The sequence below is a fragment of the Portunus trituberculatus genome, chromosome 4 (assembly GCF_017591435.1).
Source record: "Portunus trituberculatus isolate SZX2019 chromosome 4, ASM1759143v1, whole genome shotgun sequence".
NCBI classification, from domain to species: Eukaryota; Metazoa; Arthropoda; class Malacostraca; order Decapoda; family Portunidae; genus Portunus; species Portunus trituberculatus.
The window spans coordinates 4,836,747-4,850,070 of NC_059258.1; the positions used below are offsets into that span (position 1 = coordinate 4,836,747).

The 13,324-nt window shown below is 46.8% G+C and overlaps 2 protein-coding genes and 2 long non-coding RNA genes across 13 annotated transcripts in view; 1 reads left to right on the forward strand and 3 right to left on the reverse strand.

The window, feature by feature from the left end:
* Positions 1-954: 954 nt before the first annotated feature.
* LOC123510976 lies at positions 955-4,819 on the forward strand. Of its 2 annotated transcripts, XR_006676670.1 has the most exons (5): positions 955-1,980; positions 2,687-2,907; positions 3,178-3,357; positions 3,493-3,718; positions 3,856-4,819. It is a non-coding gene; the product is annotated as an uncharacterized LOC123510976 (long non-coding RNA). The 2 variants fall into 2 exon arrangements; XR_006676674.1 differs by lacking the exon at positions 3,856-4,819 and having other exon boundaries at positions 958-1,980; positions 3,178-3,361; positions 3,493-3,845.
* On the reverse strand, positions 3,765-6,588 carry LOC123510940. 9 transcript variants are annotated; one of them, XM_045266458.1, is made up of 7 exons: positions 6,491-6,588; positions 6,007-6,266; positions 5,625-5,842; positions 5,177-5,311; positions 4,544-4,701; positions 4,200-4,271; positions 3,765-4,129 (listed from the first exon to the last, which is right to left on the reverse strand). In XM_045266458.1, the coding sequence occupies exons 2-7, from the start codon at positions 6,118-6,120 to the stop codon at positions 4,050-4,052; spliced, it is 777 nt and encodes a 258-aa protein (XP_045122393.1). In that variant the 5' UTR covers positions 6,121-6,266; positions 6,491-6,588; the 3' UTR covers positions 3,765-4,049. The 9 variants fall into 9 exon arrangements, with proteins under 9 accessions (XP_045122393.1, XP_045122382.1, XP_045122453.1 ...); XM_045266447.1 differs by having other exon boundaries at positions 4,200-4,286; XM_045266518.1 differs by having other exon boundaries at positions 4,200-4,286; positions 5,625-5,630; positions 6,491-6,587.
* A 2,392-nt stretch (positions 6,589-8,980) lies between these two features.
* On the reverse strand, positions 8,981-11,845 carry LOC123510920. Its single transcript, XM_045266415.1, has one exon. The coding sequence runs from the start codon at positions 11,396-11,398 to the stop codon at positions 9,326-9,328; it is 2,073 nt and encodes a 690-aa protein (XP_045122350.1). The 5' UTR covers positions 11,399-11,845; the 3' UTR covers positions 8,981-9,325.
* Positions 11,846-12,238: 393 nt separating this feature from the next.
* LOC123510982 overlaps positions 12,239-13,324 on the reverse strand; it is a 10,469-nt gene continuing 9,383 nt past the window's right edge. The window contains exons 2-3 of the long non-coding RNA XR_006676675.1: positions 13,232-13,324; positions 12,239-12,722 (exon numbers count right to left, since the gene is read on the reverse strand). The exon at positions 13,232-13,324 is cut by the window's right edge and continues 96 nt beyond it. This is a non-coding gene — a long non-coding RNA (uncharacterized LOC123510982). The remainder of the gene's footprint in view (positions 12,723-13,231) is intronic.

A 13,324-nucleotide genomic window follows, 5' to 3' on the forward strand; every position in this document is an offset into this window, starting at 1 on the left:
TTTCAGTGCATCTTCCAAATGAACATTGAAATTTAAGAAATTAGAACACTAGTTCACATTGATGTGGAAAAATATGTTGCTATTTCATCTTCCGAAGGAAAAGTGTCGAGCTTTGCTGAACTTTTATCACAGAGGACTTGTACTGCGGGGTGTGTTGACGTGTGATTGGAGTGCTGGGTAAACCGAAATAATGAAAAATTTGTTATGATTAATAAATAAATAAATAATGATTGTTACGCGTGGGACGAAGATAACGATACGAGTTTCTACGATAATGATGCGAGTTTCCACGATAACGATACGAGTTTCCACGATAACGGTACGAGTTTCCACGAAAACGATTCAATTCCACGATAACGATGCGAATTTCCACGATAACGGTACGATTTAACGATGCGAGTTTCCACGATAATGATATGATTCCACGATAACGATACGGTTCCACGATAACGATACGGTTCCACGATAACTATACGAGTTTCCACGATAACGATACGGTTCCACGATAACTATACGAGTTTCCACGATAACGATACGGTTCCACGATAACGATACGGTTCCACGATAACTATACGAGTTTCCACGATAACGATACGGTCCCACGATAACGATGCGAGTTTTCACGATAACGCTATTCGATTCCACGAAAACAACGCGAGATTCCACAATAACGCTGCGGGCGTAGTTATACATCTACACCATTGAAGTCTTCGTAACTACACAGGCACCAGGACGAACCCTTCCTCCCCAAGGGTCCGCCCCAGCAGTCGGGACTCCTCCCTTCGAGCGTCACCTGGTGAATGGTAGACATTAATCTCTGCTCATGGCGACCCCTTGCCTAGTGTGAGGCGCTGCAAGTGGATAACTATAGTGAAGCTTGAGGCCGCCGAGGAAAAGGACCTGCTGCCAGTTCCCTGCCTTGGGCTCCAGGCCGGACCCGACAGACACCTTCTCCGCCCCGTGCGGCGCCCAAGGCCGTCACGGCCCTACACAAATTTTGGCCGAAAGTTCTCACATGCCTTTTAGATTTTGATCCGAATGTAAAATCATCGATTGGTAGTGAAAAATGGCTTTGTTTTGGAAGAGTGCAAGATTGGTCTGATCCATGAAAGGTGAAGCAGCTTCGCTCCAGAGTGTTCAGGGCGTACCTTGTATGTTTCCTGCCGTGAATGTTTGTTTGTGACAAGACAGAAACACTACGTAATCCAGTTACAGATTGCTTCATTGCCTCTCCCTGCCAGTTCATGCACCGAATCATATAAAATGTTTTGAGTAACAAAGTAAACATTCTTCTAATATCTGGCACAGAGCAAGCTTCCAGACTATTGTTAAAAGCGTCTGCATTCGTCTCGTCTGTGGCTACTTTGTAGAGAACCGTTTAGCTAACACCTGAAGGGTTCTTTAGATATTCAGAGACCAATAAGCAAGCAAAATCACGCAATGGAGCGCGAGTCGCCTATCGAAGCGATGTCTGTGCCGGAATGAAGTGTGTTGTTGTTACCACCTTCTTCAGTACGAAGCTGGAGCAGTGGAGCTCTGCCACTGGAACAGACATTCCACTCATGCTTCAGACAGTCGCTCCAAACAGAAAGTGTTTTTTCCCTATTTTTTTTATAATAAGAAAAACATATATTTTCTTATTATACTCTTAGATCACTCACTATATCATAGATCGCATACCAAAGTTGATTATTTTACAACACGTAGACCGCACACCGAAGCAGCACCAGCGCTATTTATCAGTATGATAAAACACAAAATTTCTTATATATGAAACATGCAAATGTAAAAAGTTAAGAACAAAAAGTGAATTGAACGACAAAAACGCAGGTAAAACTCAAATTAGCCGCCAGACGTGGCCCTGCGCTGACCCCACCGTGCGGGCTGCTCGGCGCCGCACGGCAGTCGGCGGCGCCCGGCAGGCTGGCAGTGGTGAAGGAGACTCCGAGAAGAAAGTATGTCCCTGTCACTTCAGCTCAGGTAATGTGATTATTTCAATTATGTTAATGAGTTGCGTGGTAAAGAGTTTGGGGTTTATGATTTTTTTTTTTTATTTCCTATTTAAACAAGTTATTTTAGTTGTGTTAGTGCAGTGTGAATGAGCGTCATAACAAGCTGTTCTAGGTATTGCTAATTGTTCACTGTAGTCACTGTACTTCACATTGTAGTCAAGTCTAGTCAAGTCTGGTTGGCTTAGGAAGGCTGACAGTGAAGTCACGGTAGTTAATTCGTGTTGGCAATCATTTAGAGAAGAAAAAATGTACTCGGTCTTTATAGGTAGTTAACCCGTGCATTGCCAGTCAGAGCTCAGGCTGTAGGAACCTCAATAATTTCTCTAACTTAATTTTACTAAAAATCCCACTCACTTGTACCGACGAATATGCATCAGTGCATGGTGTGGTCCGCGGTGCTTACTGACTAATTGCCACCCGGCAGGCATTAGTTAATGTGTTACGGTATGAGTCAATGAGCCCACTAGTTGTAAACGCTTCTGTCATTGCCTTGCCTGCCTGTCTGGTAACTGGTTAGTGGTGAAGCGGAACTGCCTTCACCTGTAATTTCAGTGCAGTAATGTGTAGTGGTTAAAAGTATACGAATCTGATAAGTGTCATTGCTTGGCCTAGTTGGTTAGCGGCCACGCTGAACTGGTGTAATAGATTGTTTGCCTGGTTATTGGTGTTCACAGTTACCTTGTTGGGGATCTCACTCTGCGTCCCCGTGGCCTCCACTGCAACAGTCTCCTCCCACACGAGACCGTCGCGTGTCGCGGGCAGGTGAAACGCACTGTGTGCAGCGTGCATGAACCAGCGACCCTTCCACACCGCTTTGTTTCTCCCGGGAGATATTACCGTGGTGTGGGTGGTGATGGTGGCGGCGGCAGCATCGTGGGGAATCTGCCTGCACGTGGTGAGTGAATCATTTGTAGCGGTGGTTATACAGCGGTAATTAAAGGTGATTGTCATTAATTACGTATGAAAAGTTTAGTTAGTTAGCTGTGATAGATCAATAATTTATTACACTAAATTCAATGGCATGCACGTAAGTCAGAGCAGTCCTTCAATTGTTGCTGATCACTTACGCATTGAGCGCGTGTTACCTGTGTTGCTTATGCTGATGATGTGCCTCAATGAACATGAAACCAGTATTGAGAGAATGTTTGTTGTATTATACCGGCAGGAGGGAGCAGAGTGGATGGACACAATGACGTGGTGAGCAGCTGCTGTGCTCAGTGGCCTCACTGGAGGAGGAAGGAGGAAGGAGGGACGCGTCTACCCGGTGAAGAGTAATCGTGCAAACCACGCCACGCAGGACGTACTGGACCCGCGTGGCAGTGGAAGGTGCCTTCCATCGATTGAGGTACGTGTACATGCATTAATCTCTAATTTTGTTCCTTTTATCCTGTAGAGTTTCATGACATTTTTTTGACTTTGTTCCTTCAATTGTCCTATAGTAAGTAAATTAATCTATATATTTTTTATCCTTCTTGTTCAGATGAAATGCCACTTCCTTGTGCTGTCATCATAGTGTTGCATCAGGCTGGCGGAGTCGTGGATATCCCCAGCGTCGTCTAGCCCTCTCTCTCCTGCCTCCAGCTTTTTTATTTAGTTCAGAAGTTGACACGACCCGGTGGGATTATATTGTAAACGTGCAGGAGAGGTAACAAGACGCTGGAGAGTGGATGGAAGATTTGGCAACCCGGGACGACGTATTCTCTACAGTAAATAATACTATATAGGGGGATGGGGGTAAAACAGTTTTAGAAATTATTTCTAAGCATCTTTTATTGTTTTCTTACATGCAAATTGCCGTCGTCTTCTCTTCGAGGGAGTGTGAGGTGAATGTTCTTTTCTGCAGACTATAAGGTCCAGTAGAGGCGGCAAATTCTTGCCTCTCCGCCGCCTCCATCGCTGGGTAAGGTTTAATCCGCTGTTGGCACTGGCCCAGTCCCGTCGATCCATTCGCGTTTTCTTCAAAGTTTGATTCCTCTGCTGACGCCTCGCTCCTCTTCACTACTCTTCTGTCTTCAAGACTGGTTGCGGTGACTGTGCTCAGAGTCCAGGACAATGAGCGTCAGTCTGGGCGAGTCTTCTTCCTGTAGACTGCCGAGGCGTGGCACTTCGTCTCACATCTGTAGAAAAAGCGTTAATAAGGAAGAGTTAAAAAGAAAGTGTTCCATGTATTTCATTCCTGCATATTACCCGGAACAATTAATACTGGGGTGTCCCCAGCCACGAAGGTCCTTGCCTCCACACCACACGCCATCACCATCGCTACCAAAATGCCGGCAGCATATGAAAGGGAGAAAGGAAATGTAGACAGGAGGAAGAGCAAGCAGGGAAGAGATGAAGCGTATGAAAGGGAGAAAGGAAATGTAGACGAGAGGAACCACAGTGAGGTGACGGCGCATGCGGTTGACTTATTTACGATTATTGCATCACTTCTGGTAATACAGCGCACATTAATTACTGAACAAGCAGCAGCTAACAACTACATAATTTTTAATCGACTGTAATAACAGTCAACATGCCATTAATTTTGTTACCAGCCATGAAGGTCGTTGCCGCCGCCGCCGCTAGCAGCGTGGCGGTTACGACCGCCATTGTGACGGTGCCTGTGGGCAGGCGTGAGTCTCCCTTGGCAGCGGTCTCGTGCACCACGCTCCTAAGTTGTGGGAGGGGACTGTTGTGGCGGCCATCACATCTAACCAGCGAGGCAAACAACCAATTCAACCACTAAACAATTATCTAAGTGGTTAACAGCTTAAGCGTGCCTCTAACTAGCCTCTATCCATTACTTGCAAGTAACTCAACTTTTTTTTTTCGTGTTTAAGACAGTTTTGTGAGTTATATAAGAAAAAATGTTAAAAGAAAAGCTAAAAAAGTGTTCCATATATTTCATTCCTGCATAGACTGACTATTCGCCTCTTCAGTACCATGACGCCTTTCCATATATCTATTTATGCTCACTACTTGAATTTATACAGCTTCAGACACTTGTGTGACGACTGTGGCCATTAATTTTAACTTCCATTTTATTTAAACATTAGGAAGGGCCTATAGGCCCTTCCTAATGTCTTTTTTTGTCTTATCACACCCAAAATTGAAGGTAAAAAAGGGGTTCCAGTACTGAAGGGGTTAAGCTAATCTCGCTAGAAACTGAACCCTGGGTCACGTACTGTTCTCGTGGCAGCAGATGGGGCGTCTCGCTGCACACTGCATGGACTGAAGGCGCGAGACCATCATCGGCAGTCAAGAGGTCACTCAATCGGCACCCTGTACTTCCTCCGCCACCGCCTTGCTTCGCCTTGCTTCTGTAGAGCGAAGAACTAACGTGAAGCAAGAGCCAAGAAAAATGCATGGATATTTCTACTAAGTTTTGTGTTTCTGTACAACTATTGGATGGAACTTACCTGGTGTAGGAAATCCATGACCAGAAAAGCGAAAAGTGATGGAAAAAAGGACAGAAGTGATGATCCTGTGGTATAGTAGTCATTTTCATCACTAGCTAATAGCATGTTAGTTCACTAAGCACACTGTCAGCTGGGAAGGAAAATACAGCAACACGTTAATCATTACACTATCATATGCACAGACTAACCACCAACAACTTATTACTGTACCAACCCATTCCTGCCGCTCGTTGGCGCTTGTAGACACGGTGTGAGCAGCAGCAGGAGAGGAGGAGCACAAACCGCAGCGGCAGCAGGAGGAAGGGGAGTAAGCGCGGACGAGGAAAGCAGAGAACATATGAAAGGGAGAGCAGGAAATGGAGACAGAAGAGCAACAGTGAGGCGGCGGCGGTGGTGGTGGTGGTTGTTGCGACCATTATTACTGCGTCGCTTCTGGAATTACGCCTCGCATTACCGAACAACTGGTTAACCACCACAGCACATTCACCACCAGCAACTAACACGTTAACAATATGTAATCAATAACAGTCACTTCACAAACCATTAACTTTACTACCGTTCCCGTACGTGTAACTATCGCTAACAAGTCAACTCACCAGGACGTCACCAGCCACGAGGGTCCCTTCCTCCACACCATACCCCGCCGCCGCCACCGCAGTAGTTGTAGCAGTAGCCGTCGCCGCCTCCAGTGTGCCGGCTACGGCCACCATTAACTGTTGCACGTTTGTTGGTGCCTGCAGGTAGGAAGCAGGCGCAAGTCACCCTTGGCGGCGGCAGTGTCAGTGTGGGCGGCGGCGGCCTCGTACACCAGGCTCCGATTGTAAGCCGCGGGGGGAGACAGTGGCGGCCATCACACCTAACCAGCGAGGCAAACAACAACCAGTTTGAACACTAAACAATTATCTAAACAGGCAGCAGCTTACGGCGTGCTAACTAGCTATATATCTAGCCTGTGGCCATTACTTGCAAGTCACTCACAATACTCTAACAAACAGGAAATCCAGAAGTAAACGTCACAAACCTGAGGCTCTTCATCACACAACTAATTAGCTAACAGGTGAACTGAACCGATTACGTTACCTGGGCTGAAGCAACACGAGCGTCCTTCACTCACAGCGTCTCCTTCACCACTGCCAGCCACCAACCACCGCACCACCAGCCCCACAGGTTCCTCCAGCTTCACCTGTGTCTCGATTCAGCTTCAAGCCTTCAGTCCTCATTCGAACCAGTTTGCTCGTATTTTTTTTTCTTCATCTATTTATTTGCTTTATTTTGTTTATTTGTTAGTTTTTTTTTTTTTTGTCCACTATCCTTTTCTTTCGTTCGTCTTCGTCTCTCTCTCTCTCTCTCTCTCTCTCTCTCTCTCTCTCTCTCTCTCTCTCTCTCTCTCATATTCACCTATCTTACTCTTCATTCTTTACTATTCCATCTGTCTTAAATCACACACACACACACACACACACACACACACACACACACACACACACAGAATGGCAGAGAAAGTGTGTAAAGGTGTTTTCATGATTTTTAATTTTTGTAACAAGACTCAACAAGGTGACGGTGATGAGTGTAGGGGTGGTTAGGAGCGGAGCGAAGTGTAGGGGAGGAGGAGGAGGAGGAGGAAAGGAAGAGAGGAAGGGACTATAAACGGCCATATTCAGAAACGCCTTGCCTTTCCACCACTACAATTTTTCAAGTCCCATTTAAACAACTTAGCTGGGTTTTAAGACAGTTTCTCCTTATGATCAATTAGAAATCTTGCTAATCCATCACCAAAACCATAAAAACACCCTTAAAAACATGAGTATCTTCAATTAGAGCCTTTGGAAATTGTCGTCGTGAGAGTGTAAAGCGTTTCTGAATAGGGCTATATTGGCGATACGCGATCCTGATCCTCCTCCTCCTCCTCCTCCTCCTCCCATTGCTGCAAGTGACACAGTGGGGATCAGATCATTGACACCACACATTCCCTACAGTTCACCAGAGTATATACGATAACAAGTACGATAATTAGGTACAGAGTAAGAGGTTTCATTAGTACCGGACATAACGAGATACCAAATTACCAGAACTACTACTACTACCTCTACTATTATCACCACTACTGCTACTGCTACTACTACTACTACTACTACTACTACTACTACTACTACACCATCACAAACCGAGATAACATAACAAACCTAGATAATAAAGAATGACAACAGATAACACACAAACACAAAACAGATAAGTAACAAACAATTAACTAAAAACACAACGAGAAAAACAACAAATGAAGACAAATATTTACAAACAACGGAAACAAAAACATGAAAACTAAAAGTAACGAGAAAACGGCACGAAAAAAAAAAAAAAAAAAAAAAAAAAAAAAAACTAACATACATTTCAAACCAAAACTATCGAATAAAATTGTAGTAAACACACACACACACACACATATTTCTTAACCTATTCAAACTTAGCCAAGCCTTAAAAAAAAAGGCAAACACAAACAATCATACATTTCAAACGAACGAAATGGAAAAAAAATAATAAAACACACACACACACACACCTATAGGTGGGTTGCCACACACGCACTTTTTGGGCACGACGTGGCACGAGGTGAGTGCGCGCCACACCGCGAGTAGGAACAGTACGGAAACAGAGACGTCGGGTAGACGTCGGGTACATTGCGCGCAAGGGTGTGGCGATGTGGCACGAGGTGAGCCCGATCTGGGCACGAGGTGTTGCGACACGTGACACGAGGTGAGCACGACGTGGACACGAGGTGTTGCGAGACGTGACACGAGGTGAGCACGACGTGCACACCATGTGTGGCCGAACCCGACGACCCGTTTTGAGGGGTCGCACATGAATTATAATAATTACGTACGCGCTTGTTGCCGATGTACTGTCACGTTATGTCACGGGGTGTTGTGAGGATGCGTCCAATATTTGCAGCGCCTCCCAAGGGGTATATAATAGGTTGCGCAATGATGAGCAAGTCACTCAAAGCTAGACTGGCAAGCAGGCAACATGGAAGAAGAAAACTACAGACAAGAGGCACAAGTATTGATGGCAGGAATCCTGATGGTGGCTGCTGCATTGCTGCTGCAAAAAAAGAAGAAGACGGCTACAGCAACCTCCCGTTAGCCAGACAGCTCGCGTCCACCTCGCGCTAACTTCGTGCCCGCCTCGCGCTAACTTCGTGCCCACCTCGCACACACCTCGTTCCACCTCGCACCACGCCTCGTGACACCTCGCGCCCTGGTGGCACGAAGTAGCGCCACTGCGCGCCATGCTCGACGTCGTGCACATGGGCGCGCGGTGGCTCGCACAGGGGACGAGGCGTCACGAGGTGATGGCACGAGGTGGGCCCGAAGTCGCCACTGCGTACAACGTCGGGGGAAAATATTAAACTTTTTTAAATTGACGCGCCTTCGTGCGACCCTGCCTCGACTTCTCCGACTTTGTGGCACGCGTTCTGCACGAACTGGCGCGCTCTTGGACACGAGTTGGCTCGCACTGGGTACGCACTCACCTCGTGCCACGTCGTGCCCAAAAAGTGCGTGTGTGGCAACCCACCTTATCTTTCTTAACTTGAACCTAGCCACGCCTCAGAACCAACACCACGAGACGAAGACAAAGGGCGCGAAATACAAAGCTCATATATTCAAACCCTTCTGTGCTTCATCTCCACTATTTCAAAATCCCTTATCTAAATTTACACGAGTTTATTTTAGGTGTTTTTTATAGTTCTAACGGCAGATTGACAAGATTTCTACATTATTAACTGTAGAAACACTCTTGAAAACCCCGCCAATCATCTCTGTGGCCTTGAAAATGTTCGTGGTGAGAGAGCCAGAGCGTTTCAGAGTAAGGGCTGACAGAACCAACACCACAACTATAAGTGAAGATAAAGGGAGTGAACTAAGCTTCAGACGTGGGCGTGGGCGTGGTCGTGGGCGTGGTGGTGGACGTGGAGACAGCAGCAGGAAGAGGAGTGGGTAATTCTTCACTTTCCTCCTCCATATGAAACAAAGTCGGAAAATCGGTATCAAAAAACCCATTACCTGGATAGAAACCCTTATTGCTTCCCACTGGGCGGCTGGTGGGGACGTACTGGGAAGTGGGGCGCTTGGTTGGGGTGTGGGTGGTGTGCGGGCGCCGTGTGATGGGCGTGGATGGGCGTCTGCGTTGCGAATAAGGATTAGTCACAAACTGATTACGTACAGAGGGTGACGGTTGACTTAAGTGTGAGTTCGGGGAGTGAAGACGCTTGTATCTTAAAGTATCGTATCTGAACCTCGGTATCTGCACCTCCCTCGGGCTGTAGTAGTAGTTAGGGCGTGCAGGGCGGCTCAGAGGCCCTAACAGCCACCCTAGTATCCCTGAATCCATAGACCAAGGGGCCCGATTAGGAGGACTAGGTGGGTAAGGATACGGAGCTCTCTGTTGGCGTGGGTAATCCGTGTATCCTTCATATCCAGTCTCGTAATGCGGTCTCTGGGTGGGGCGTGGGGTTCTGTACGTGTCCTCAGTGGCGTAGGTGTCGTGGGAATCGTGGTCGTCTTCTGAGGAGTAGTAGTCGTACTCATAATCCTCGTCTAAATAGTTGTAGTTGTCTAGATTGTGGTTGTTGAGAAGCTTGGAGTACTCATTTAGGAAGCGGTCTTCATGGTCCTTCCCGTGGTCTTGGTGGTCTAGGTGGTAAGTGGGTGGCTCTGCAGTTACCGAGGGCGTGTGCGTGACACCATTCCCGCCCTTCAGATAGATATTACCATCCTGCCCAACGTACAGATCATCTCTTAACGGATAGTCCTCTTTAAACTGATACCCTTTGTGTTTCTCCGCCTCCTGGTTCACAATTACCTCATACGTCAGTCCCCCGCTCGAATCCTTCTCCGGGGCGTTTCTGGGGCTCTGAGGCAGGCGTGGGGGGTTCTGTGGGGCGTGTGGGGGCGGTAAGGGATTTGGATATCTTGGTATCTGCGGGAAGTTATTGTGGGAGAAGAGGTTTAATGGATTGAGGAGGTTCAGTAAAGTGTCTGTGGTGGACGGGTAGACGGGGCGAGACGGGTATGGCGGTCTGCGAGGGTAGCTGTCTATGTTATTGACCCCTGTGGCCCTGCTAGTCTCATAGGCGTGGCTAGGATCTCTGAACTTCTTGTAGTATCTATCGAAGGAGTCATGGAAGGAGTCGCCGAAGGAAGAAATGGTGTTGGGTGAGGTGGAGAGGCGTGGGTGCATCTGGGTGTTGGTGTGAAGCGGGCGAGTGTTTGGATTCACTGGGTATGGAGAACGCATGTTTATTAATTGACTCCCTGGGTGTAGAGAAGAGCGTGCATTCATTGGCTGATTTGAATTTCCCGCCACAGGAGACCGCACGTTCATTGGCTGGTTCAGTTTCGGTGTCAGAGGAGGCCGTGTCATGACTGGCTGATTTGAACTTTCCGCCATAGGAGACCGAGCGTTCATTGGCTGATTGGAACCCGGGGCGGTGGAGCGCGGGAGAGCAGGTGGCGGGAACTCATATTTGAAAAGCCTCAGCCCCACCAAGTTTGCAATGGAGGGGACATCTTCTACATACGCCCCCTGACTCACCAGCTCTGTAGGATCAATCCAAGCTAACTCTGCAGGCGTAGGGAGTTCCTCTGGTTCTGTATCCTGTTCCGCCTTCGTTTCCTCATTCTCTCCCTTCTCTGTAGCTCCTCGTCTCCTCCTCCTCGGCGCAGATTCCTTGTTTGGTGTGTATTCCTCTCGTAATAATGGTTTTCTGTGCAATAATTGTTTGTTTAAGTCTCCGTCTGGTAATTTGTCTATTTGCTTTGTTTTTTCCAGTAATATGGGTTTCTTGATCTCTCCGTCTATTTGTCTATCCATTTCTTTCGTTCCGTCGTAAAATACTGCTTTCTTTCCGTCTCCATCTTGCTGTCTCTCTGTTTCCTTGGCTTGTTTAACTAATACACGTTTCTTTTCCTCCCTATCTATCTGCCCGTCCATTTCTCTCGCATCTCTAATCCGTCTAGCTTCCCTCGCAGCGTTGCCACCTTTCCCGAGAGATCTGTCATGAGTACCAAACCTGTAAACACCAATCGCTGCATTTTCTTCAGAAGTGTTTGTGTCTATGGAATGCAGAATAGATGCTAACCAAGCTCTGAGGCGTGACTGAGAGGTGTTGGTGGAGGTACTGGTGGCGGGGAGGGAGTGGCCAGTCCTTCCTGTATTAAGCACGGTGTCTACAATGTGAAGGAAGGACGCTGAGAGGTTCCTGTTGGCATTGGTGTCTTGTGAAGCGATGGAGGCGTATAGAAGTCTCGTTTGCCGGATTGTTGACTTGTTGCTGGTGGTGGTGATGGTGGTGGTGGTTTTGCTGTTGTTGTTGTTGTTGTTGTTGGGTTTGGCGTGGTGGTGGTGGTTGTAGTGATGGTTGTGGTTGTGGTTGCAGTGATGATAGTGATTGCTGGCCTTCCTCCTCCTCCTCCTCTTCTTTCTCTTCCTCTTCCTGCGGTTTTTCTTCCTCCTCTTGTTCTTGTGTTTTTTCTTCCTCCAACTCCTCCTCTTCCTCTGCTTGTGTTTTCTCTGCCTCCAACTGCTGTTCCTCTTCTAATTGCAGTAGGTCTTCCTCCAATCCTGCCACCTCTTCCACCAGTTGTTCTTCCTCCAACTTCTCCTCTTCCTCTTCTGCTCTATCTGGACCATCTTCCTCCTCATCCTGCCGTTTCTCTTCCTCCTCTTGTCTCGCCTCCTCCGCCTCCTCTTCCAGCTCTTTCCTGTCTTCCTCCTCCTCTTGCCTTGCCTCTTCCTCCTCTTGTTCCCGCTCTATCCTATCTTCCTCCGCTTCTTGCCTCGCCTCCTCCTCCTCCTCTCTCATTTCCCTTAGCCTCTCTTCCTCATCCTCTCGTCTCTCTTCCTCCTCCTCCTCCTCACTACTACTACTACTACCACTACCCGCGCGATTCCTAAACGGTCTTCTGTTGAACTTCCTCAATCCAGGTCTACGTAAAGCGGTTCTTGGTCTGTTTCGGGACTGCTTCAACGAACGATTGTGTTCTGTTCGGAGTCTTTTGCGGATCTGAGTTTTTTGGCGTGTTTTAAAAGTGGTCGGTTTAGTTTTTAGTTCCTTTTTGCTACTAGTGTTGCTCAAGTTAGTAGTACCATCTTCATTACTACTACTACTACTACTACTACTGCTACTATTGCCAAAACCTTCAGTCAAGTCCTCCTCAGCAGCAGGGTGGAGAGGGTCGGGCTGCAGTGAAGGGCGGGAGTTCAGCTGGTGTGCCTCAGGGTTGGAGTCCTTCGCTGTTTTCTTCGTCTGTGTCGCCTGCGGGAGTTTTGAGTTGGTTGTTAGTGTGCTAATGTGTGTGTGTGTGTGTGTGTGTGTGTGTGTGTGTGTGTGTGTGTGTGTGTGTGTGTTTATTTCTTTACCTATATATTCATTTAATCTATTTCTGTTTATCTATTTGTTATTGTTATTGCTTTTATTTATTCATTTTCTTTTACCTATATATTCTGTTATGATTCTTGTCTATTTAGTTTAACAGTTCACATGAAAAGAAAAAACTATGCAAAAGATAAAAAAGGTAAGATTAAGAAATACACGTAACTAAGACAAATAAATAAATTAATTAATCAAAAAATAAAGAAATAAGAAGAGAAGTCATAATGCAAGAAAAAAAAAACCACGTAACTCTAAGAAGGAAAATAATAACAGAGAGAGAGAGAGAGAGAGAGAGAGAGAGAGAGAGAGAGAGAGAGAGAGAGAGAGAGAGAGAGAAACAGTTAAGTCATCACTGGTAACAACATAAGAGAAAACAAGAACAAAATCTTTACCTGAACCTGTAATGTTGCTACCACCACCACCACCACCACCACCACCTTCATCTTGGCGTCAGAAGGCTGGTAGAGACTGGCAGGGGCTGACAG